Genomic DNA, 25,038 nt, shown 5'->3' on the forward strand with positions numbered 1-25,038 from the left:
TTTCAGTTTCGGGGAGAACAGCGCTGCTCTCTCGCCCTCTGCGAGAGCGAGCCAGGAAGCCCTGGAAAGAGAGGCAGGAAAGACAGTGCCTGAAAGCAGCAGCCGACTCTTGGCAGAGCTGCATCACCTGATCGCTTCCATGCCAGCCTCTTCGCAAGGCGATTTTGCCCGCCTCGCCTCCGCAAACAAATCTGGGGCAGGACTTTCCCTTACAATCGCGCGTTTCCCTTACCGAGGCTCTTAAGGGTTCCGTTTAGCACTTAAGCCTACCTAGCGTGCTGTGGGGAGAGGGGTGGGTAGGCGAGGCTTTTTCTCCAGATCCAATTTATGCCGCGATTTCTTCCACATTGCATTTGATTTATTCTTCTTAACAGAGAAAACAAGCCCCCATGAGGTTTAGTGAAAGGAGACGTCCCTGCCCGTATTCAAGGGGGTTCTTCCGTCCGTTTAGATCGTCTGATAAAGCGGTCAGGATGTCAGAGGGGAGCGGATGGCTGTGACAGGCAAAATGAATGCCTCTGTCTTTTCATCTCTCCTGCACAAACACCTTGTTTACCCCTCTATTTCTCCTCCCCGAGGGAGATCCGAAGCAAAGCCGGAGCCTCCCTCTTCGCTACCCCCTCCCCTCCCCCCTCCCTCCCATCTGTTTTCACAATGTGTTTGCTGCAGATGTTTGTGGCTCCAGATGTCCGTTGCCCGGGCTGGCATCCGCGCGGGCACGTGCCCGTGTGTGGTGTTTTCAACAGCCGGGGCGCTTCTCCGGGGGCGGGCAGAGGGGAGAGCCGGCGAGGGAGGCGGGAAAATGACGGCGCGCTGCAGAGAGCGCTTGGCCGGGAGCTGTCCAGGGTGCTGAATCGTGCGAGCGGAGGCGAGCAGGAGCTTGCTTGGCCGAGGACGGTCTCTCTCTGGGGTCCCCGGGCTCCGTTTCCCGGCCCCTCCAGTCCGTGTCTTCCCCTCCACGTCCACCAGAAAGGCGCTGGGGTGGAGAATAGGCGGCCACCTGGACATTGTGGTGCCTGAGAAGAAAGGAAGTTGGGGACCGAGCCCGGGTGTGGACGCTCCAGCAGCCCGGGCTTCCTAGGCGAAGCAGAGAGACGCATGCGCATGGCGGGCGAGCTGCCGTCCCCGGCTGAGGAGCCCGCTGAGAACGGATGTGAGCAATGCAAAGATTTGCACCCGGCCCCGGAGATCGAAGGGGAAATTGTAAGTACCCGGCAGCCCCTCGGACTCTGCACCGAGACCGGACGGGGAGCTGCTCAGGCTCGCCTGGGCGGGCTCAGCTGCCTCAGGCTCGGCGGTGTCTAGTCCTGAATGGTGTGTGTGTGTGTGTGTTTCTGGTGCACTGGTAGAAGCCCCCGGTAAGTAAAGCTTGCAGGGGCGACTTCTCTCTCCTACCACTTGGGCTGGTATGGGCTTCCTGAGCTTTTCAGGCAGGCGCTCACAGGTGAGTCGCCCAGCCTCATGCCACAGGTGTTTGCGGTTCTTGGGACCTGGAGGCTCTGCCCGGAGGAAGATATCCGTTCTGGGGAGGGAAGGTGCTAGGGTGGAGTAATATTTCCGAAGGGGTGTCCGTCCGGGAAGAGAAGCAGGCCAAGTGGAGTGTCTCGGGGGTTGGAGAGGGGGCTTCGTGTAGGCATCTCCTCCTGAGGGGTGGGGGGTAGGCTCAACTGGAAAGCAGCTGCGGGATGGGGAGCATTGCTGGGCATGGCCATTGGCAACAGGTGCTCTGTCATCCTTGGTGCTGAGGAACGGGGAAAGCGGTATAGGAGTGAGCTCTACCATGAGAAAGGGTAGATGGAGAGGGATCCATATCCCTGACCAGGTAGAAGGCAGTCTGGATCCCCGCTACGGGAGCTTGGCTGGTGGAGGCTCGGTGACCCCAGGGCGCTTGGCTTGGCATTTTCCCCGTCCTCCAACCCAAAGAGTCCTCCAAACACCAAGTGCTTGAATGGATCCTGCCTAGGTCAGCGGGGGGCTCTCCGTCCATCCAGCCCTGCAAGAGAGCCTCTCCTCGAGGCCAAATAAGAAGCTGCCTGAGTGAAAGTCAGGTCTGCGGGCCATCGGGACGCTGCGATCCTCGTGAACCCGCAAAAGGGCTGGGAATGGAAGCGGATTGGAAAAGTCTCCTGGTTACGTCCATGTATATTCACATATACTTAACCGGGCGTGAAAGGTTGAGAAAGCGAAGGTCTCTTTTTTCCTTTCCATCCGCCTTTCCTGCACAGCGGGTAGCAGTTCCCCACTCGCGGGGAAACTGCCTCCTCCCCGGTTCCCGCCTTACCTGTCGGCTTCATTCCGGGAAGGCTTTCGGTCTAGATTGGAGCCGAGTCAATTTCATCCTTTTCGGCTTTGCTTTTTCGCTGGAGGGGCTTGTTTTCGCCAGCACGTGATCTTAGCTGCCCCTTTTCTAAAGTTAAGGAGCAAAAGGACAAGCAGTAAGCGAACCCTTAGCCAGATCTTTGCCCGCTTCTTCCGCCAAAGTCCCTTGGAACCGAACGCCAGGGGGCGCCGTTTGGAAAGAGGCCGCAGGGACCCCTCATTGCCTGTTAAAATTAGTTTACATGGAGTATTTTGGACGCAAAAGCAGGCAGCGCAAACCCCCCAAGCTAAGCAGAGTAATGCACATAGACAGGCTCACATGCATAAATCACTGGGTGGATTCATAATTGCAGGAATAAGTTCATTTAACTGCACATCCCTATTATTTAGGCTCTTAAACGGTGAAGGGTAGTTTAGCTATTGACATTCTCACATGACTAGTCATATATTAATACCTTGTTTGCACATAAATCATGGCCATGAGGGGTATCTGCCTAAGCCTTTAAAGTATACATCTAAAATGTAAAGCATAGGTTTGTAAATGTCATCATACAAAACCAGGACTGGCTGCAGATCTCTGTCCGGCTTATGCCCTCAGTGGCCAACTTGGGGTTGGCATGATTCTCAGCTGAGTATTGTTCTAAGAACATTGACCTTAGTGGGACTTGCATATATTCAACTTGCTCTGGATCACGCCTACAGTGTCAAAACCCATTCATTAGTTTCAGTATTAGTAGATAATATCCGAAGTATGCAACACAGCATAAGCCAGAGTGAAATGAAAACCACTAACCATACAATACAATCTATGTCTGATACCATATATATCACATACATATGCACATTTATATCCCACATTTTCTCCAAAGAGCTTAAGTTCCACACACACTTCTCCCCCTTTCCATTGCATCCTCAAAACAACCCTATGAGGAAGGTTAGGCTGAATGATAGTGACTAGTCCAGTCCAAGTGAGCTTTATGGCTGAGTGGGCATTTGAACCCTGGTCTCCCTGGTCCTAGTACAACACCAAGTGGCTCTATGTTGTCTGTCTAGTTGTATGGATGCAATAGGCTTGGCGGTCAGAAGTTTTCTGACTATATACTGGTGCATACACAATCTGGGGTTGGGGCACAGCTCAACCAGTTGGCCAGTTATTGCAGTGGAACCTCGACAATTGAAAAGCTGGTAATATAACATAGCATGTCTTAAAGCTGCTCCATTCTTCTATTCCCACTCCAATACTTTGGAGGTTATGTTGTTGTTTTTATGATGCAAGTCATGAATTATACAGTGTCACGTTGCAGGGAAACTGGCCATCACCTCATAGTGAAAAGAGTACCTAGTGGGTGTTTTTAAAAAGTCAATTCTGTGGCTAAATTGTTGATGTTCCAGCAGCTGAACTACAATATTTCATTCAAATACAATTATGAACATGAGTTGCACCAAGAATATTACTGGCCCACTAATGATTTTCTACATTTTGGAGTCTTTTATTAAAAAATAAATTGTAGAATAAACTTGCTCCTAAAGGGCTGTCACTACGCTACACATCATCATCATAGTTCCAATACAAAAATATGAATAACAGATAACCTTTTAATAACCTTGAGAGTTAAAATTTCAAAATAGCAGAAAAAAAGACGATGAGCCTAAATGGTTTTAAAAGTTCTGAACAAGTCTTTTTATGGGGAATCTTGCCTACCTAATAGAAGGCTGGGGGATATTAGAAAGAAGCAGGTTTTTTTATAGTAATTGGAATAGTCTGATTTATTACTGCAATATGTGCAACAACCACACATTGAATTACTATTATACACTCTGTTGGAAATATTCAGACACAAACATTTTCCTAACGTGGATTTTTCTGATATTTATTGAAAGTCCTTTTATGCCACCTCCTGGGGCAAATTCTAACCAAGGCAGATTAGAGCAAAATTAACTTCATATATATGAAGGCTTCTTTAGCTTCATAATAACAGCAGGAGCATTATGCTTCGAAATCATTCGCAGAAAAACACACTTGCAATAGATTGCATCCAGTGTCAGTGCTACTCATAGCAGAGCCACTGAAATTAATGGATATAACTCTTAAGGTACTGTATATTAATTTCGATGGGTCTATTCTGATTATAACACAGTGGAAGTAGAACATAGCCATCATGGCAGAAATGACAAGCAGGTGACCGAAGGGGAGGGGCAAGGCAGCTGAGAGTTGTGCTCCAGTGGTGGAGACAATCTGATGCTCCTGACCCTGCACCCACACCGAGCACCTCACTGCCTTGTCCCAACCCCTTTCAGTAACCACCAGGGATGCAGAGTGTTGGGGAGCTGAGATAGCAATGTCACACCATCTGTTAATGCATCGTGATGAGCAGCCATTGATAGCCTCATTCTCCATGAATTTGTCATCATTCACACACACACACACACACACACACACACACAGAGAGAGAGAGAGAGAGAGAGAGAGAGAGAGAGAGAGAGAGAGAGATTTTAACCAAAGAAATCAACATGCTGAAATCAATAGGCTTAGAACCCAAACAAAGATGGCACTAAGAATATAAAAGAGCTCTGCCGTATCAGGCCAAAGGTCCATCTAGTCCAGCAGGAATCCTTTTCTCACAAGTCAGAATATTCAGACTGGGGAAATGGTGCAGAAGAAAAGGGTGAACCCGTATCTTGGATCCATGACCCAGATCCAAAGACCAATCGCTCGGCTGCTGTTGATATCTTCCGCCTCATGTCTAATGTGGTCCTTGGAATAACTAAATTTTGGATTGTGCCACTGATTTTAATCTAAACTCATTTTAAAACATGGCATTGAAAACATTAGAAGGATAATATTAGTGAAACTGTAGACGAGGTTACTTTATTTTGTCATACTGTAACATACTATTGAAAACGGATAAACAGAGATTATCGTACCTGGTAATCTTCCTTATTTTCTGTTTTATTATGACAGTAACTGGCTCTTTTTAGGGACCCAGGTGGCGCTGTGGTTAAACCACTGAGCCTAGGGCTTGCTGATCAGAAGGTCGGCGGTTCAAATCCCTGTGACGGGGTGAGCTCCCGTTGCTTGGTCCCAGCTCCTGCCAACCTAGCAGTTCGAAAGCACATCAAAATGCAAGTAGATAAATTGGAACTGCTACAGCGGGAAGGTAAACAGTGTTTCCATGTGCTGCTCTGGTTTGCCAGAAGCGGCTTTGTCATGCTGGCCACATGACTTGGAAGCTATACGCCGGCTCCCTCGGCCAAAAATGTGAGATGAGCGCGCAACCTCAGAGTCGGTCACGACTGGACCTAATGGTCAGGGGTCCCTTTACCTTTAACTGGCTCTTTTAGATGTCTCAACTTTGCAAAACATACTTCCTTCAGGCTTTCTCCTGAAGCTCCACTTGGCCAGCTTTGGAGACCTCGCAAAGCCTTCAAATTATCATTGGGGGGACAGTCCATGGGTGAGAAACTGGCAGCCCATGTGCAAGATACAGTCTGTGGGACCTTTGGATCTGACCTAGCACTTTCTCTCTTTGGCTCTGCCCCATGTGGCATTTAGGCTTTGGCAGTTGGCACCCTTCTTGGCAGCTGGGACAAGAGCATACGTGGAGAGCGTATGTGGCACTAACATCCTTTGCATAATTGCCAATCAGGTGTTGATGTCATAACAAATGCACATCAGCATCTCCTTTGTGTTTAGGGGAGTCACGCCTTCCCATTGGGCAAGCTGGATTGGACACAGGATACCTGGTCCCCCATGCAATTTAGGATTCACCTGTGGACTCATACCCTAGCATAGCAGTATGAGGATTCCAACAGAGGATTCCAACTCAAAAGGCAAAGGAATATGAATCAATGATTGTGCACTCCATTATGAGTCACTCTGAGGCAAACCACCACGCTGACCAATACAGTGTCGGTTTCTATTTGATCAGAGTCAGATTTCAGCACTTAATACAATCAAATCTGAGTCATGGTTCATACACTGCCACATGATTTCAGCACCCACTATGAGCTGTCAGATTGCTTGGTGTGAATCACAACATACTACAGTGAAATTGGCTTTGTTGAGGCCATTCATAAGAAAGCCTGGGGAACAGAATGCTCATTGAATTAGACCTTGACAGGAGTCAGTTGAGAACATCGGCTTCAACAGCTGTCTGCTCAGCTCCATCTTGTTAATTATCAAGTGCCTCATAGAATCACAAAATAAATCTATTCAGCAATTAATACTGTCTATATATCGTAACCACACATGCCCACACCCATCCACTCAAAGTGAGTTTAACTAAAGCAGTACACTCAGATGTAACTATTTCAGTGACTGACAAATTAGCTAATGATTTTTCCGCATTTAGAGTTCCTTAAACACACACACACACACACACACACAAGTGTGTCAAGCCTGCTGCATTTTGGGGTGTGATTTAATCAACTACAAGCAAATTCAGGTTGCACAATTAAACCTGATTTGCTGCTCTTGCACAACAAGCCCACTTCCCCTTCAGCACTGGATTTTTCTGTGCTGTAAGGAAAGTGATGGGGGAAATACAGTGGAAAGTGTATGATAACACTTGCTTGAAGCAATGCTATTTAACCTCCCTGCAGGGCCGGCTCACCGTAGACCCCCGGTGGCGCAGGGCACCATGGCGCCGGCCCGCCAGGAGGGCGCCGTGAGCTGTGCCCGCCCGCCGGTCCGCCGGTCCGCTGTGCAGCTGCGCGCGGCGCCCACCTGCCCACCGCGCTGGGAAACGGGGCGGGAGGGCGCCGGAGAGATCGCGCTGTGTCTGCCCGCCCACCCGCCGTGCGGCACCGCCGCGCCCACCCGCCCACCGCGTTGGGAAACGGGGTGGAAGGGCACCGGAGAGATCCGGCGCACCATGGCGACAGGGGCGCTTAAGACGGCGCTGCCTCCCTGCAAGCAAAAAAGAATGAATGCTCAATAAACAGCTATGGGTTTGAAGCCTGCACCCCAGACCACTGAGGATAATCTTGGCCAATGCCATCTAACCTCCCTGCAAACTTTTGCAAACAAATCAGCATAAATGTTCAATAAACAGGTCATCTAGAAGTAGCCTATGTACCTAAGGACTTGATTTTAATTTTACATTCTGACCTTCAAATAGTAAAAATATAAATATATGTATAGTTCCAATAAAATTAATAACTTGAAGGTTCAGAGTTAGTATCTACATTAGCCAGTTTTCCAAAGCAGCCTACATTTGAACACATAATTGTCCCCATTTAAACCCTCTTCATGCTGTCAGATTGCTGTCAAATAGATCGTGGATAAATCAAATGCAAGCTTAAGCTTATTAGTGAATAGGGCAGTGTACCTCTTGTTGTGACTGTGTGGGTGGGTGTTGCAGTTCTGACTAGCATTGCCTTTGAAATGTAAAGCAATGCTTATAATGCCTGCAGAAGAACAAAGCTTTTCAGAGCTGAAAACATCATACTTGGGCGTAGGCAACCTAGTTTCTGGTATTCTATAACTTTTTAATATGAGGCTTCCATATTTGTACTGAACTGAAGATTTCTCTTCCACCATGAATCACAGTTTCCAACTGCTTGACAGCTTGGTCTGTGGTACCCAGTCTTGCACAAAATTCCTGGATAGGGAATAGACTGGCCACAGTCATTTATGTTCTGGCAGTCTCCTGACAGCACTGATGTGTGCAACTACCTTCAAGGGTTATTCAGAAGCTACAATTTGCACAACAGTGAGGATTTTAGTGGGGACCAGTCATTCAATTCCCACTTTGCCAGATTTGAAAGAACTTCCTGAGCCTCCTGTGCACTTCCAAGCCTAATTCAGAATGCTAACTCCAGTTTCCACCATCCCTACCCATTGGCCTTGCTGGCTGAGGCTGATGGAGTCTGACAATATCTGGAGCTCCACAGCTTCTCTCTCCCTATCTAAATCTCTTGGGACACAGGTACCCTTAAGAAGAAGCATCTCCCATGTCAACCTGCCAGTGGCCTTAGGTTGTCAGGCCCTTTTCTGACCACCACAGCTGAGCCTTTCCAGCCGTGCCTCTCTGATTGGGCAACACTTACCAAGGAGGCTTGCCTGTTGCTTTCATTGTGGATGGGGAACCTGTGGCTCTCTGAATGTTGTTGTACTATGACTCTTATCATCCCTGACCATTGATCATGTGAGCTGGAGCTGATGGGAATTGGAGACCGACAAGAACTGAAGGAAGGACATGTTATCCCCACCCCCGTTTTATACCCCAGCAAACACCTTTTAAACATTCACCCATGCTATTAAAGCTTTTATCTTTTAGCTGCTGCTTTATTAATTATGTGTATTGTTTTACTTCACTATATTTTTACTTTTAAAAAAAACCCTGCCCTGGGATGAATTTTGATGGAGTGCTAAGAAGTAAATGACATACATAGATAAAAATGAATACTGTAAATAGTGTTCCTTTGTGCATTGTGCAGTCAGCTTCCTTGTATCAGGACAGTAGGAGCAGCTGCAGAAGGGAGCCTCAGTCTTGGTAATTTCATTCACTGGTAATACCTGTGTCTTAACTTGGCTACTGTACTCTATGCTCTGGTCAGCAGCATTGTGTGAGCAGAATGGGAGGCAGGAGGAGGGGGCTGCCAAATTTTCACCTTGCACAGGGTGCCACTGAGGACCTTCAAAGACTGCGTCAACTTTATGAATTCAGAGAAAGTGAACGATGCACACAGATCTTAATCTAGCAAATTCATCGTCAAATTGACCAGCCAGGACCCAAGGCAAATTACAGCAATTTAAAATTTAAAACTAAAAGCAGTTAAATCATATTAGAATCACAGGAATAAGGTGGACCCCAAAAACCCACAACTCAGGTCAGGTGTTCTTCGGCATTCACTAAAAGCTGTGCAGTATCATGAAGAAGCCAGACACTCCTCTGTGCGGAGGCACAACCTAGGGGCTGCCACAGAGAATATGCTCTCCCGGGCCACCCCCACTTCCAAACTTCTGAGGGAGGTGGAACTTCCGAGAGTCCCACCCCTCCTCCCCTACTGATCTTAACACCTAGCAGGGTCTGTAGGGAAGGAGGCAGTCTTTCAGATATTTGGGGCTTTGAACACTAACGTGATCACCTTGAATTGGGCCCAGAAACGAACTGGCAGCCAGTGCAGCCAATTAAGCACATCCTTCCTTTTAATTAACAAGTAGTCACAAGTGCTGGCAATTAAATTAGACCAATTTTTCCAATGTAAGCATCTGCCTTTGTGATTTGCTGATTTGGCTTTAGGGAATTAAAGGAAACATGTTTGTGAGTGTAATAAACAAGAGCTTCAGAAACAAAGGAACGCTTCTAACTTCTCAGTGAGTTAACCATTTGTTAATTCACACATTATCAGAGGTTCTTCTTTTCAAATGGGCTGGCATCTTGATCAAGCAAGGGAGATTTGCTCCTGAGGTAAAGCGATCTTTGCAAAATTCTGCTTCTAACAGGATGCCTTGCCTGTGGAGAGATTGGCAAGCTGCGCAATGTGACCAACCCCAAATCTCTCTGCTGAGATGTGCTTCTTCTGGCTTTGCTTTTGTTTTCTCCTTCGTTTCCACTCATTTGCCCATCCTCTGCCAACCTGTATACTTCTGTCTACTTTTCTGTACATTTGCTTGAAGGTAAGTTAGGGAGCAACAGGGGCCCAGAAAGACGAGGGAAGTGTTCTCATTCAAAGGGGATGCAAATATATGGATTCAGGAAAAGATTCTAGTGTCTCAAACCAGCATCTACCTGAAATGGCAGGGATGGGGAATCTGTGGCCCTCCAGACATTGTTGGACTCCAGCTCCTGTGGACAATGGTCAGGGATGATGGGGATTGTAGTACAACATGTGGAAGCCATCCAGAATGGCTGGGGCAACCCAGCCAAATGGACGAGGTATGAATAACATTTATTTATTTCACCAGAGGTTCCACATCCCTGATTTATGGCTAGTTAAATGTGATTATGCTTTGGATATGTGTCCTAGTTTGCCATTTGAAAGTTAGTTTTATTGCATAATACATGGAATATTGAATATCCCTCTATTTGATGTAAGTTGTTTATTTTAAAGTCCTAGTTTTTTTATGACTTAGCTGCTAGCATATTTGCCAAGCTAAGCAGGGTCCAGTATGGGTTTTGTTGAACTGTATATTTTGTTCTTGGGACCCAGGTGGCGCTGTGGTTAAACCACTGAGCCTAGGGCTTGCTGATCAGAAGGTCGGTGGTTCGAATCCCTGCGACGGGGTGAGCTCCCATTGCTTGGTCCCAGCTCCTGCCAACCTAGCAGTTCGAAAGCAGGTCAAAATGCAAGTAGATAAATAGGAACCGCTCCGGCGGGAAGGTAAACGGCGTTTCCATGTGCTGCTCTGGTTTGCCAGAAGCGGCTTTGTCATGCTGGCCACATGACCTGGAAGCTGTACGCCGGCTCCCTCGGCCAATAATGCGAGATGAGCGCGCAACCCCAGAGTCGGTCACAACTGGACCTAATGGTCAGGGGTCCCTTTACCTTTACCTTACAGCTTATAAACCGCTTTGTGTATAGCAACATAGAAAGGCAGTATACAAACTAAAAGTGAAATCAAAATGAAATTTCATAAGCAATGGTCTTCTGCTGTGCAGGCTGATCCTAAGTTGCAGATACTGAATTTCTCTTTGCAGTACAGTTATTTAAAGTGCACTGGCCTTTGTCAGAAACAGAAAGGAAACCTCAGCCTGAACCACAGCAACAATAGCAAGGAAGGTATGCAAACTTCATTTGTTTAGGACACAAAAGAGGCACGTGACCTGAACAGTATTTCCCCCTCTATTTCCTCCAAAAACCTGTGCTCCCTGAATATGTATGCAAGACCAGTTCCTGCTTAATTTAGGAACAAAAGTAAGCAGGAATAAAGCCACCTCGAACAATATACCATCTGCTTTATTATAGCTCTCGTTTACTGCGAGAGCCAAAGTACAATTGAAAATAAAGGCCAGGCCAATCATCTTGTCAGTCTTGAACACACACAGCCCTTTTCAGCTTCAGCAGGCTCTGCGTATGCACCATTCACAGAATCCTTCTCTCGACAAAGGGGCTAACATGGAACAAGGAGAGAACCAACAGAGAAATGTGGGCCTTTGTTTGAGATCAAATTGATTTTCTTCTCTTTCCCTTTTTGACATTTCAGGTTATTTTTTCCCACAATTAACACCTGATTGGAGAGTGGTCTATAAAAATGCTTTTGCAAGGCGGGCAACAGATCTCTAACAGAATCCTCACTGTTTTCATTTCACAGGGCTGTTTGCTAAGCTCATTTATTTAATCATAGAAGCAAGTTGAGAGACAGTGACAGGCCCAAGGTCTCCCAAGAGCTTGCTGGTTGACTGAACAGAGATTTGAACCTGGGTCTCCCCAGTCCAACTCCAACTCTCTGTCAGCTACACCACAGTGGTCCAATTGCACCTATAGCAAGTGTGCAGGGTCCTCTGTTGCTGCATAAGAATGGATGGGTTTGTTGTTAAAAAGTGCTATTCTCCTCTTTGTTCACTTTCGCATGGCATCTTCTGATGTATAGACAGGGGCATCGCAAAGGGGGGCAATGGGGGCGGTGCGCCCCAGGTTCCACTCTGGGGGGGTGCCACTTGGCACCCCCACCCCCACGACTCCCAAGCCGAGCCTCCCGGTAAAAAAAGTCCGCTTGGCGCGGTGCGCTACGTAACTTTCTACCTAGAGTCACTTTCTACCTGGAGTTTGTAGCTGGAGGTGTGTGGATTGGAGTTGCCGGGGGGGGCGATACCCTGCTACGTAACACGCATGCACAGGGGGATGCTGCGTGTGCGTTGTTACGTGGCCGGGGTATCACCGCTTCCCCGTGCCTCCAAAGCCACGCACCTCCAGCTACAAACTCCGGGTAGAAAGTGACTCTAGGTAGAAAGTTACGTAGCTATGCCACACACACACACCCCGGGTGCATGGCAATTTGCCACCCTGGGTGTCGCGGCGGCTCGCTACGCCCCTGTGTATCGATTACTTCTTATAAGCATATCCAGCGTATCCTGTTAAATATGTTGCAGTGAGAATTATTGCGGCGGCTTAAAGACTAAACAAATTCATTGTGGCGTAAATCAGCAAAAAGAGGTACATGCGGTTGGCAGTGGGAAGGGGAGAATGCAGGAGAGCGAGGTCAGAGGGTGAGAACGATTACCTAAACCCAAAATAATCCTTGTGACCATTTGAAAAGACTGTATGTGTAATAAACATGGGATGTTTAATAGGGATGGGAAAACTTTTTGCCAACTGAGGGCCATCTGGGCAACATTTTGGAGGGCATGTGCAAGTGGCAGACAAGACCAGAAGCAAAAGTAGGCAGAGCAATGAATGCAAAGTTTACCTTTGTACAGCAGGCTATTTTCTACACATGGTCACCCACACTTCTTTATCCTTTAACCAGGGAACCAAGAATTGTTATCAGAGTTCAAGGACACATTCCAGCCAAGCAAAAACACTAGTTCAGTGCTCTTCTGTGTAGACATGTATAGGATTGTGCTGTATTCTCATGTGCTGCTTCAGATAAAAGCATAGGGATAGTGCATGTGTTGCATGCCAAAGACCCCAGATACAATCTCTAGCATGTCCCCTTGAAAGGATTAGGTAGCAGCCAATGGGAAACACCTCTGCCTGAGACTCTGGAGAGCTACTGCTAGTCATAATGGGCAATGCTGGCTAGATAGACATGGCAGCCTGAGATGAGGAGGCACCTGTTGTTGTTTCTGCCTCAAGCTCTCTAAAACAAGAAGTATTCTTGCTGCGACCTTTTCTCTGTTGCCCAGCTCACCTTTTGGGGCAGTGGAGGCAGGATGAAGACATTCAGAAAGGTGTCTGAGCACCCTGAGAAGGGCAGCCTGGGCAGTGTTGCAATGAGGTCATTTTAGACTGAAATGGTCAACATTTAGATAGTAATGTGTATTAACTGCGTCTCAACAAGGCGGAGTAGAAAACCAAACTTTGAAAGATGGCAAGCCAGCCCTGTCCTGCTGCTCTCAGGGCGGGTGGGGGGGGGTCCCTCCTGCTCATTTTGCTGAGTGGGGCCCTGGGAATCTTTCCCACTTCCCCTGCTCTTTCAAAAACTCTGCTGCATTGCGCTATGGATGAAACGAAGATCATAAAGCACTTGGCAAATTAAAAATAAATGACAAACAGTCACGGTGGGCTTAACGACATTACCGGCCCAGAATTCCTCATCTGATTAGGACCATGAATTAAGGAAGCAGTTTCTTCTGTCTGCTCCACAGGCCACTTCACCTATTAGCAACAATTAGGAAAGCCACTGGGTGCCAAGACTAAAACTGAAGCAGTAAACCTGGTGCCTGGGCTTTTTCCACAGAGTGTAACCTCCTTCCTATTTTTTCCTCATGCAGCCCATGGGATCCGAGCGGATGGAGATGCGCAAAAGGCAAGCATCTGTGACCCAGGAGACACCAAGCTCTGTACAGCCACAGCCAGGGATTGAAAACCGTGGGTCCAACGCCTGCTGCTTCTGTTGGTGCTGTTGTTGCAGCTGCTCCTGGTATGCCTTTAAAACATATTCAAAGCTCTTGGGGGAAGAAGGGGAAAAGATGACACCATGCATGCCCTTGAGTAATCAGATGAGTTTTACAAGGGGCGGAGGAGAGGAGATGCAGCTGTTGCCTACTTTTCCATAGATGAAAACACCAAACAACATTCCTTCCAGTTCTTTAAATCTTCTGGAAATACATAAAGATGCAAGCAGAGCTGGAGCCATTCAAACCTTATGTGCTTCTCAGCTGCAGGTCAATGCAGGAACATGTTTAGCCTGAATAGCTCAGTTGTTTAAAGTGTGGTGCTGGCAACGCCAAGGTTGCAGGTTCGATTCCCGTATGGGACAGCTGCATATTCCTGCATTGCAGGGGGTTGGACTAGATGATCCTCAGGGTCCTTTCCAACTCTTATGATTCTAGAACAGCTGAGCCCAGTCAGATGCTTTGGGCTCCAATACCCATCACTCCTTACGATTGACCACACTCGCTGAGGCCGATGTAAGTTGAAATCTATCGATATCGGCAGGGGACCAGTTTGGGAAAAGATAGTCTAGGAAGGGGCACAGCTTATAAGTAGAACAAATGGTTCACATATATTAAGTCCCAGGTATCTCCAGAAAAGCTCACCTAGCAGGGCTAGATGGCTCATTGGCTAATGGGGGACAGCTCTTCATAATAATCCGCAATGTGTGGATTCCATTAATTAAGGAAGGAAGCATTTCAGAGGGCCATACCCAGAGGCTCTAACTTCAATGGGCCACATACTTCTGGTAAGAGAAAAGTAATATGAAACAACTATTGCTGAAAGAAACGGAAGAGTGGATACCCAGTCACCGTTCCAGAGAAACCGAGAGAATGCTGATAATTTGAAAATATGCAGGGCTTTTTTTCAGCTAGAACTCAGGTCCGGCACTTCTCAGGTGAGCACCTTGCCATTATAAGAGAACAAGGGAAGTGTTCAGGGCGAGTTCCAGCACCTCTTTTTCTAGAAAAATAGCACTGAGGATACAGCCTCACTCTACAGCCTCACTCTAGTTTAGCTGTCCTGTGGCTATACTAAACCTAGACACTGTACCACAGAGAAAAGGAACGAAGTAGCACATATAATCTTCAAAAGGAAAGCTTCTGAACAGCATATTCTTAGCAGGGATCTTTAAAGTGCATATGCTGACATATCTGGGACTTATCCTGACAGGATTCAGCATGGAACATAATGATTTTCTCCAGAACACTTGGTCTATATAATCCAGTTCCTCATTGCAATCAATCAGGGCAGCACAGAATCAGCAAAATGATGCATAGGGATCACTTCAGAATCATCTTACTGAGTTCTGATTTTAAAAGTTTTTGTTGCTGATTTTAGTAAGCCACCTGTAGCCTATAACCCAAGGTCATGCCCACATTAAGGATTTCTATTTGAGAAACAGATGGACAGCTAGAACTGAATGGTGTACTCTTCCCCTCCTCTGACTAGTTTTTGTGCAGGGGTGGATTCTACAACATGTCATTAATGCAATAATAGTGTATATGTGGTGGATTTATACCTGTTCATCCACACATCATTTCACTTTATTCATTGTTCTGCTATGCCTCCCCGGTTGCATTATTGCCATCTAGACGGACACTCCTGCACTATAGCACAACAAAAGCAGGATATAAAATAAGATAGAACATTTGTGGTATAAAAAGCTATAGGTTTTCAGCTGGAAGCTATGGGGCATTCACCAATTGCAAATAAAGCAGTACATCTGCCCCAGAACTTTTGCAGGTACAAACAGGATTATTATTCATTCATTTATTTGTTAAATTTGTATACTGCCCTTTATCTAAAGATCACAGGGCAGTTCACAACATAAAAATACAAAATGAGAACACAAAATACATAACAAAACAAAAACAGTCCAATAACCTCCCCTCCCACATACTCATTTAGAAAGATATAGAATGTTTAATCAGCCCAAGGCCTGGTGGTAGAAAAATAACCATTATGTATGTACGTACAGTCAAACCTCGATTGTTGAACGTAATCCATTCCAGAAGCCCGTTTCGCTTCCGTAATGTTCAACAACCAAGGCACAGCTTCTAATTGGTTGCAGGAGCTTCCTGCACTCAAGCAGAAGCTGCGTCAGACGTCCGGCTTCCAAAAAACGTTTGAAAACCCGAGCATTTACTTCTGTGTTTTCGGCGTTCGGGAGCTGAAACGTTCCAAAACAGAGGCATTTGGGATCCGAGGTTTGACCGTATATATAACCACCCTGATCTCATCACAAACACAAATCACGAATGCACAATAAAAAGGATGACCATACACTACCACACTTCTGTCAGTATAACATCTAGTATGTCTCAATCAAAATGTGTATTTTAATGAACTGAATAGGGTGAAATATAATGAGTCATGGGTGTGTGGAGAGTGAGCTTAGCTTTAGTTTAGTTTAATTTAATTTAGTTTAGTTTAGTTTAGCTTAGTTTAGTTTAGTTTAGTTTAGCTTAGCTTAGTTTAGTTTAATAAATGCATAGCTTATTCTTTTAGTTGCTGCTTTGTTAATAACATTTTATAGATTGCATTATAGATGATCTGTTAATTATTTTATATGTTTTATGCTGTATTTGTGATGTTCTATTATGTTATTGCTATTTGTTGTTTATAAGCTGCTTTGGGTTCCTTTGAAGGAAAAGCAGTATTTAAATACAATCAATCTGGAAAGTTACTGCTTTTGTCCTGACTACAAAACATACATATCAAATACTCTTTCAAGCATGCATAAAGGGGTCATCCATATTGGGTGGGATTGCTACAGAAACATGAAACTAGCTTGGACAGATGTAGGTGAGAAATGGCTGCTTACCCTGTCAAGGGGTGGGCAGCGGTTGCTGCCTGTCATCTCAGATTCCCAGGGAGCAACGCTGGGGCAGGCAGTGAAAAATCCCTGGGCTGGCCGCTTTGATTGGCGGGCTTTCCCACTACCCAGTTGTTTGAACCCTGGCCAATTTGGCCAGGGTAAGTAGCGGGGCTTGAGAGCAGACCAGAGAGTACCAGGCTTCACTCCAGTCCACCCTTGGCCGATAAAAGCTGGCTGCACCCGACCCCCTGGGAAATGGTTGCTCACTTCAAGAGCTTACTGCTGAAAATATTTTCCAGTGTAACCATTTCTGCAATACCGTATTAGAGTATCACCTTTCAAGTATTGTTACTGAGCATGACTGGCAACAGGATTTCTTCAGGTGCAGTTATTTCAACTATTACAGAAGGAAATAAAAGCACAATGGATTTTTGCACAACAGGCATACTTTCGTCTCACTGTCTTTAGCTTGGATATAAAATTCACAGCCATTTTATTCCATTTTCTTTTTAATCCCATTGAAAAATATATAATGAAAGTATAAAAAAGAAGTTGCTCTGTTGGAGGTTTTGAATTACTTTATATTCATGACTCTTAAAAATATTACTTGCACTTAATAGCATCCTGCCCAAGTAAAAAACCTCTCTCTACCATCAAAATTAAATTACTGTTTTCAAGTAAGGAGAAATCTGAAAAACGGCAATTCAAGGCTCTATTTATAATCTTTGTTTATAGAAAGGATTTCCTCAAATAACCTGAATGGGCTGCAAAGAAAAAGAAAAATATGAATAGGAACAGAAATAGTATCCCAAGTTACAAAATCTCCAATACTGAAAGCTCTTGTAGGGTTGGAATTAACCATTTTAGAGAAACTGAGGAGAAAGAACAGTCACCAGATGGGCTTTTGTTGGCTGAAGTCATAACTTATGCTCCATCTTTTCATCAGCAATTCAGGATCAATTATACTTTTAGCCAAGCAATTATGATAAATGGTCTCTCTTAGGTGGCTTCAAAATTAAAAGGCCACAGCTGTCTTTTTGAGAAGCATGAGAAATACAAAAAATAAAGCAGAGAAGAAACATGCTCTCCTACACTGTTTTGCATAGAATTTATTTTTGTCTAGATAAGCTTTGTTAGTGGTGGTACAGATAGTCTTGTTGAACAATTTTATTTCATTTGTATCCCAGCCTTGAGTATTTCCGTTCCTAGGATGTCTTTTATATATAATGTTTAGACAAGCAATGTAACAATGCAATTAAATGCAATCAAACAAAAGGCAGCAGGGCAGTTAATGGTTTACCATTCAGATTTATTTTTTTAAAGCAGTAATATGCAATAACACTAGTAATGTAGCAAGTACTATGGAGATAATGGAGTTATATGGGTTATTGAAAAAGATGCAGTAGAAAAGGTTAATGATTGGACCCACGGAGAGGAAGTCGGAAGTCTAGAGATTTGGAGGAATCTTTAAATGTGGATGTATATGGCTGCATTGTCATAATTTTATACTTGTCCAGTAAAATCAAATAAAAATTACAGTATTATTTTTATATATACTGTATATGGAGCAGGATAAAGTTGGGTTTTTGTTCTGTTTTTAAAATCACAAGAAAGAAGACACAGGACAGGAAGCAGTTGTGGCATTAGGTGTTTTCAGGTGTGCTAAACATTTCTTGGGTTAGTGTACCGCACTTGGTACACTATTTCATACTACTGTATATGTTTTCCAAGAAGCAGCTTCATGCACCAGAAAAGCTTTTCTTTCCCCACATTTTCCAGATAAGGCAGACAAGGTCATAGAGCTAAATTCTGCTGTGAAATGTCCTATTCAATATACCCAATTCAAGAGAAATATTTTGGTGATAGGAGCGCACTGTTCTTATACTGGGGCAAACTTGTTAGAACATATGTTCAGGTTTGAAAACTAGAGGAACAATTTCAAAGCTTCAGCAAACTTCTTTATTTCAATTTGATTAAACTATGCTCGTTGCCTTGCAGTCTTACTGTTAGGAATCAAGATGAAAGAGCAGCATCACATGAACTCAGAACAGACACTATTCCAAACTGTGAAGAAAGGTAAGAATTAGCTGGGTAACAAATCAATTGCACATAAGACTAATTTTTGTTTCTAACAACATGCATTTAAAGCATGTGCAGCACACGAAACAATCCTGGGAACTGATTTCTTAAGGGTGCTGGGAAGCTCTGTAAGGGATAAACTACAGTTCCCAGGATTCTTGGGGTGGTGGTGATGGAAATGCCTGATATGTATGCAGCCTTAGACTCCTACAACTGGAGGTGGTTGCCACACACATAGCTGCCATACTTCATAGAACCCATGCCCATGCAACTCTGATATACTGGGGAACAAAAATTTTGTTGCATTGACACCTGCAGTTGTTCTAACCTAATTTCAACGTGCTGATTTCATATCTGAAGTCGGTTTTGTTCTGTAAGCTCTAGTTTTTTTGCAATTCATGTTTTTCACTTTTTACCATAATCTTCGTTTTTCACAATGCAAGAATTCAATATTTTATTAAACACATAACCAATGTAGTACAATATGATTATAAATGTAAGTGACTTATATAGCATTGAACATGACATGTATAGCATTGAAAATGGCATGTATATCTATGTACAGCTGAAGGTATGCAAAAAAATGTATTCCAACCAATTTGCAGAAAAGGTCCAGGAGATTTGTATTGGGGAAGTAAAAGGGATTAATTTTCCTACATAATCCCTTCTGTTGGGAACAGGGGCTTGTCTACCATATTACCTTACCTTAATTAAGTGGTGGCCAAATGATTTCTCTTCCTATTACATCTTTTAACACTTTGCAGCTGCACTCCAGCTTCTTTCTGGATGTTATTTGTGTTTTCCAATAGGCTTTATAAGCCTTTGTTGTTATTTTGTTGTTTAGTCATGTCCGACTCTTCGTGACCCCATGGACCATAGCACGCCAGGCACTCCTGTCTTCCACTGCTTCCCGCAGTTTGGTCAAACTCATGTTCGTAGCTTCGAGAACACTGTCCAACCATCTCATCCTCTGTCGTCCCCTTCTCCTTGTGCCCTGAATCTTTCCCAACATCAGGGTCTTTTCCAGGGAGTCTTCTCTTCTCATGAGGTGGCCAAAGTATTGGAGCCTCAGTTTCAGGATCTGTCCTTCCAGTGAGCACTCAGGGCTGATTTCCTTCAGGATGGATAGGTTTGATCTTCTTGCAGTCCATGGGACTCTCAAGAGTCTCCTCCAGCACCATAATTCAAAAGCATCAATTCTTCGGCGATCAGCCTTCTTTATGGTCCAGCTCTCACTTCCATACATCACTACTGGGAAAACCATAGCTTTAGCTATACGGACCTTTGTCGGCAAGGTGATGTCTCTGCTTTTTAAGATGCTGTCTAAGCAGGCGTCTTTTAATTTCGTGACTGCTGTCACCATCTGCAGTGATCAAGGAGCCCAAGAAAGTAAAATCTCTCACTGCCTCCATTTTTCCCCCTTCTATTTGCCAGGAGGGAAAGAAATGGAGGCAGTGAGGGATTTTACTTTCTTGGGCTCCTTGATCACTGCAGGTGTCCAATAGGTGAAGAGGTTTTGTTGTCATTTATGTTGTTTAAGCAGAACAACTTAAGAGTTTTAAAAAACTTAAAATAATGCTTACGGTATTACTTAAAAATACATTTTAACAGAAAAAAACCTGTTTTAACAGAAAATGATCCAGACCTCTTCAAGCAGCATTTTTGATAGCCTCACTTCTTGAAAAGCCCCTGAACATAGAGAAACATAGAGGTATTATACAAGACCACGTAAGAGATGTTATATAGGGACACATAAGAGGCGTATCTTGTACAGAGTGATATGAGACTGTGGGCACTCTGATCTGCTCATGAGGGATTATTGACATTTAACTCAGGGCGAGGAAAGACCCTCCCAAATCACCCCAAATTGGCTCATTATTCAGCCCACACACAAGAGGTGAGGCACACCTGTAGCAGTCTATGGTATTGTTCTGTCCAATAATTAACACTGCTGGCATTAATAAGATGAATTTAGAAAGTCGTTTACTCAAATAGTAACCTGCCACAGGGTATATTTTTAATTGGCAAGTCAGTCATCTGCATCTGTCTCCTCACCACTTGGAAAGGTAAGGCTGGTATTGCTGCATGCCATAGCATGCATTTAATCTCCTGATTTCTACACAATTATCACCCACTAAAGTTCTCCTCTTGTACTCTTAACTTGGTAATGCCCAGTCTCTATTTTTCATTCGTATTACAGCTCAACTCCAACTCTTGAAGAAGTGAGTGCCTGGAGCCAGTCCTTTGACAAATTGATGAGAACGCCAGCAGGTAGAAACGCTTTCAGGGAGTTCCTTCGGACAGAATTCAGCGAAGAAAATATGCTTTTCTGGTTGGCCTGCGAAGATCTAAAGCAGGAATCCAACAAGGCTATCATTCAAGAGAAAGCAAGACTAATATATGAAGATTATATTTCCATTCTTTCTCCCAAAGAGGTTTGTAACCCTTTTCACACTATTTTCTAGTACGTATACCCGATTTCAAGGAGACTAAGCCAACAATCTAAAATGAAAGATTTAATTGATATTTCAAGATGTTTCCATTCAGGTAGGTAGCTAGTGGGTTGGGGTGTGTTTTTTTAAAAAATCAACTGGTTTTTATTTTAAGCTGTTCTATTCTTATTTCATAACAAGTTTTTCAGTTTGCTGAAAATTTTGGGGGGCTCTTTCAGGGAAAAAAGGTGGTCATCTGAGATGAAAGGAGCAAAATTATAGTGAGGGGAAAGTGTGACATTTGAAATTCTGTGAGCTGTAGGTCTAAAATCTTAAACTGTCAAGGAATAAAATTAGTCTGGCATTCCAAAATTAGTCTGGCTGAAGCACTTTGAACCTACAAGGGTGTCTAATTGTAGGTAGGAGGGTCTTCTAGTCTCTGATAGGTGCCTATATATAGCCAATAGGTTATACTTAAACATTTGAAGGCAGTTGGGAGCTACCCAGAGTGGCTGCGGCAGCCCAGCATATTATTATTATTATTATTTATCATTTATTATTAATATTTATGGTGCAAGCCTACTATAAAACCATCCTGTCATTCTGCACAAGGTAAAAGTTTCTCCTTCATCTGCAAATAATTTTAGTGCATATATAATTAGGTCATTAGTGTACATCATAATCATTAGGTCAATGTACCGTGAGACAAAAACAGAGCAGAAAGGCCTATTTTTATCATTATTTTTACTTTCATTAGTTCTGAAACATAATGCCTACATAGGTTTCAGTTCCACTATGGTCGCATTAACTCCTTTCCACAATTTTCAATAGAGAAGATTAACAACTGCTCTTAACAACTGTTTTCTTTATTTACAGGTCAGCCTGGATTCCAGAGTAAGGGAACTTATCAACCGGAATATGCTGGAACCATCAGAACATAGTTTTGATGAAGCACAACTCCAGATTTATATGTTAATGCTCAGAGACTCTTACCCTCGGTTTATGAACTCTGCCATTTATAGGGACTTAGTTGAGTCTCTCTCTCAAAAATCTGCTGAATCGTAGAGTTTTAATATATTTCACACCCAGTCATCTAAATAAACAAGGAAAACTTGGGGCTACCATACTGTCCGTCAACGTGGAAATTAGAATTATTGAGTTTATTACCCAAAAATAACTCAAGACATATTGCGTATATTAATACAATGTCAAAAAAGTGTTCTAAGATGGAAGGTTTCCAGAACCCCAAGCCATCTGCAGTTTTGGATAAGAGTTACAGTAAGCTATGATAATGGGATATGGAGATATATATGCTGCTCCTTTTTGATGATATTTTTTATAAGATACAAAAGAAGAAAACATATTGGAAAAAGCTTTAAAATGTATTAAAACTAATTAGGAATAAAATAATAAAATTAATTAGGAGGTGGAGGAAGAGTAGTTGTTACGCCTTTCCCCAAGATTCATATCAAAGTGCTGTGCCACTGGGATCAGGCAAATTGGTGTGTAGGTTCACCTTAATACTATTCTGTCTCTGAACACTTTGCAGAGATGAAAGTTGTACTCAAGGGATCATAAAGTACATGGTCTAATACTGAAATAACCATGAGATAAGTACTGCATGTTCAAATAAGCTTTTGGAAGTGTGTTTCTTCATGGTCATATTTCCCATAGCTCTCGCCCTCTCTTCACTGGCATGGAGTTCAGCCTTAGAACACATTCCTGGAATTCAGGCATAAAGAGAACACTCCTCTTCCATTAACATCATTTGGAATTTTGCCTTCAATTTCAATGGGAGCCGAATGTCAACCTTTCTTGGACATAAGCAGCATGTTTGAGGTCAATAAGCCAAATAGAAGTACAAACATTTAACATATAAAGGACTGAAAAGCACTGGTCGGAATGCTATCACCTATAAAGTGTTATTTTACTATTAGTATCTGTGGAATGAATTTTAGAAGTTGCATTGTTAATGTTTCTGGAAAAATTAAAGAATTTATTTAGAAGAGGAAAAGGAGTTGGGCATTTACTAATTTAAATAAAGCACAAAATGCATGTCAGCTGTTTTCATTACACAATTTGTCGCCAACATACATCTGTATTCATGTCGCAGCTATGATATGTATTAGACTGAGGATGTCCACCAATTGGATTGGAACAGCTTTGCAATTCAAGGCAAGTCCAGGTTCATTTCCACCCACCCTCAATTTACTACTTGGCCACTGGAATCCTAGATCTGGGGTAGAGGATCCATTATTCTCCAGGTGTTGTTGAACTCCAGTTCTCATCAGCCTCACCCCAGCACGGTCAACTGTCAGGAATGACAGATGTAGTCCATCAACATCTGGAAAGCCACAGGTTCCCCAGCCCTGTAGTAGATCATAAAAAATAGATGAGATAAATGCAATACTGTACTTGTTTTGTTGCTTTATGATAGATTCATTGTTTTATGTACACCACTTAAACATTCTGATTAAGTGGTTTATATGTTTTTCTAAATAAAAGTCTAGAGTTGCCCCTCAGACAGAACAAGGTGCAGCAACTCGGGTAAAATTATTCCAGGGAAAGCATTTCAAATGCATTGGAGCACCTAAGAAGTGGTTCTATAAAAGATTCACTCAAATCTTTGCTGAATAATAGAAATTTTAACCAAATCTGGTATAATTAGCTATAGCTGCAATGCTATATATCTGGGAATAAACCACACTGAACTGAACCAGTTTCCAAGACAGCATGCTTAAGCAAGTGAACTTGGTTAAATTCAAGATCACCTATGGAATCTGAATATATGGTAAGAGTCAAGATAAAAGCCCAAAGTGAGATTAAATATAGAGCAACCCTACATCACTATATGACTGATCCAGCCAATGCATATGAATACCAAGCTATGTTATCATTACTTCCATACTGCATTGTGTTTCTTTCCATGTCTTAGCAAGTTCAATAGCAGTGGGTGAGTCTCATGCTAAGAAGCAACATATTGAAGGAATAAAGCATATCCAAAAAGCTTGCCAAAAGACGGGGGAAGGTATATTATGTCAGAAACTGAATTAGACAAAGATCTACTGAAGAGTCATACCGAGCACAAGCCAGAAGTACATTATATTGCCCTCCCACAGACACTGTTGTACCCCATTCTTTCAGTTATAAAAATAAATCTGCCTCTACTCTCTACTAATGTAAAACTTTTAAGCATGCCAGATAGACTGCACTATTCTGGTGTTTTCCCCCCTAGACTCAGTGACTAGATACATTTAATAGAAATACATCAGAAATACATCATTAATTCATTTAGTCTGAAAGCTTATTCTGCAAGAATTGCAAATGAATGCTAAGCAGGCACACATTTTTTACGCTCTTTTCTCATTCAGAGCAGATCCTCATAACATCCTTGACTGATTTTACACTTTATATTTTAAACGTATTAATTATATTAAGCGTTATACACTAAAAATAATAAATTGGGTTAGAATCCAAAGGGAAATGTGTGCTCAGGAGTGCTGCACACACAATCTGTTTTCATGGCTGCAGAAAATAGCTGATTTCTAAAATGAATGCAGACATATTTCCTCCCTACAATGTTACAAATCTTGGTGATTTCACAAAAAACCATGAAGAACATGTCCAACAAAATGCTGGATAGTATTTTTGTTTTGCTGCACCAAGAAAGCCTGCTAGAATTAAAAGTTTAGCTAGTGTTTCTAAGTTAAAATCTCATATTCCTAATAGACACAAGTTACAGTCTGAACAGACATGCATAGGATTGAACTGTACGTGATATAAGAAAGCTAAACAGGTTTAACTTCTCTAACTATGCTCAAGCGATTGCACACATTCCAATTT

At 43.5% G+C, this 25,038-nt stretch overlaps 1 protein-coding gene across 1 annotated transcript; it reads left to right on the top strand.

Moving 5' to 3' along the window:
• Positions 1 to 1,104: 1,104 nt before the first annotated feature.
• On the top strand, positions 1,105 to 23,198 carry RGS20 (regulator of G protein signaling 20). Its single transcript, XM_035125482.3, has 5 exons — positions 1,105 to 1,203; positions 13,701 to 13,849; positions 18,683 to 18,760; positions 20,964 to 21,198; positions 22,072 to 23,198. The coding sequence occupies exons 1-5, from the start codon at positions 1,105 to 1,107 to the stop codon at positions 22,258 to 22,260; spliced, it is 750 nt and encodes a 249-aa protein (XP_034981373.2). The 3' UTR covers positions 22,261 to 23,198.
• The last annotated feature ends 1,840 nt before the right edge of the window (positions 23,199 to 25,038 follow it).

Source organism: Zootoca vivipara, chromosome 8 (assembly GCF_965207765.1).
Source record: "Zootoca vivipara chromosome 8, rZooViv2.hap1.1, whole genome shotgun sequence".
NCBI classification, from domain to species: Eukaryota; Metazoa; Chordata; class Lepidosauria; order Squamata; family Lacertidae; genus Zootoca; species Zootoca vivipara.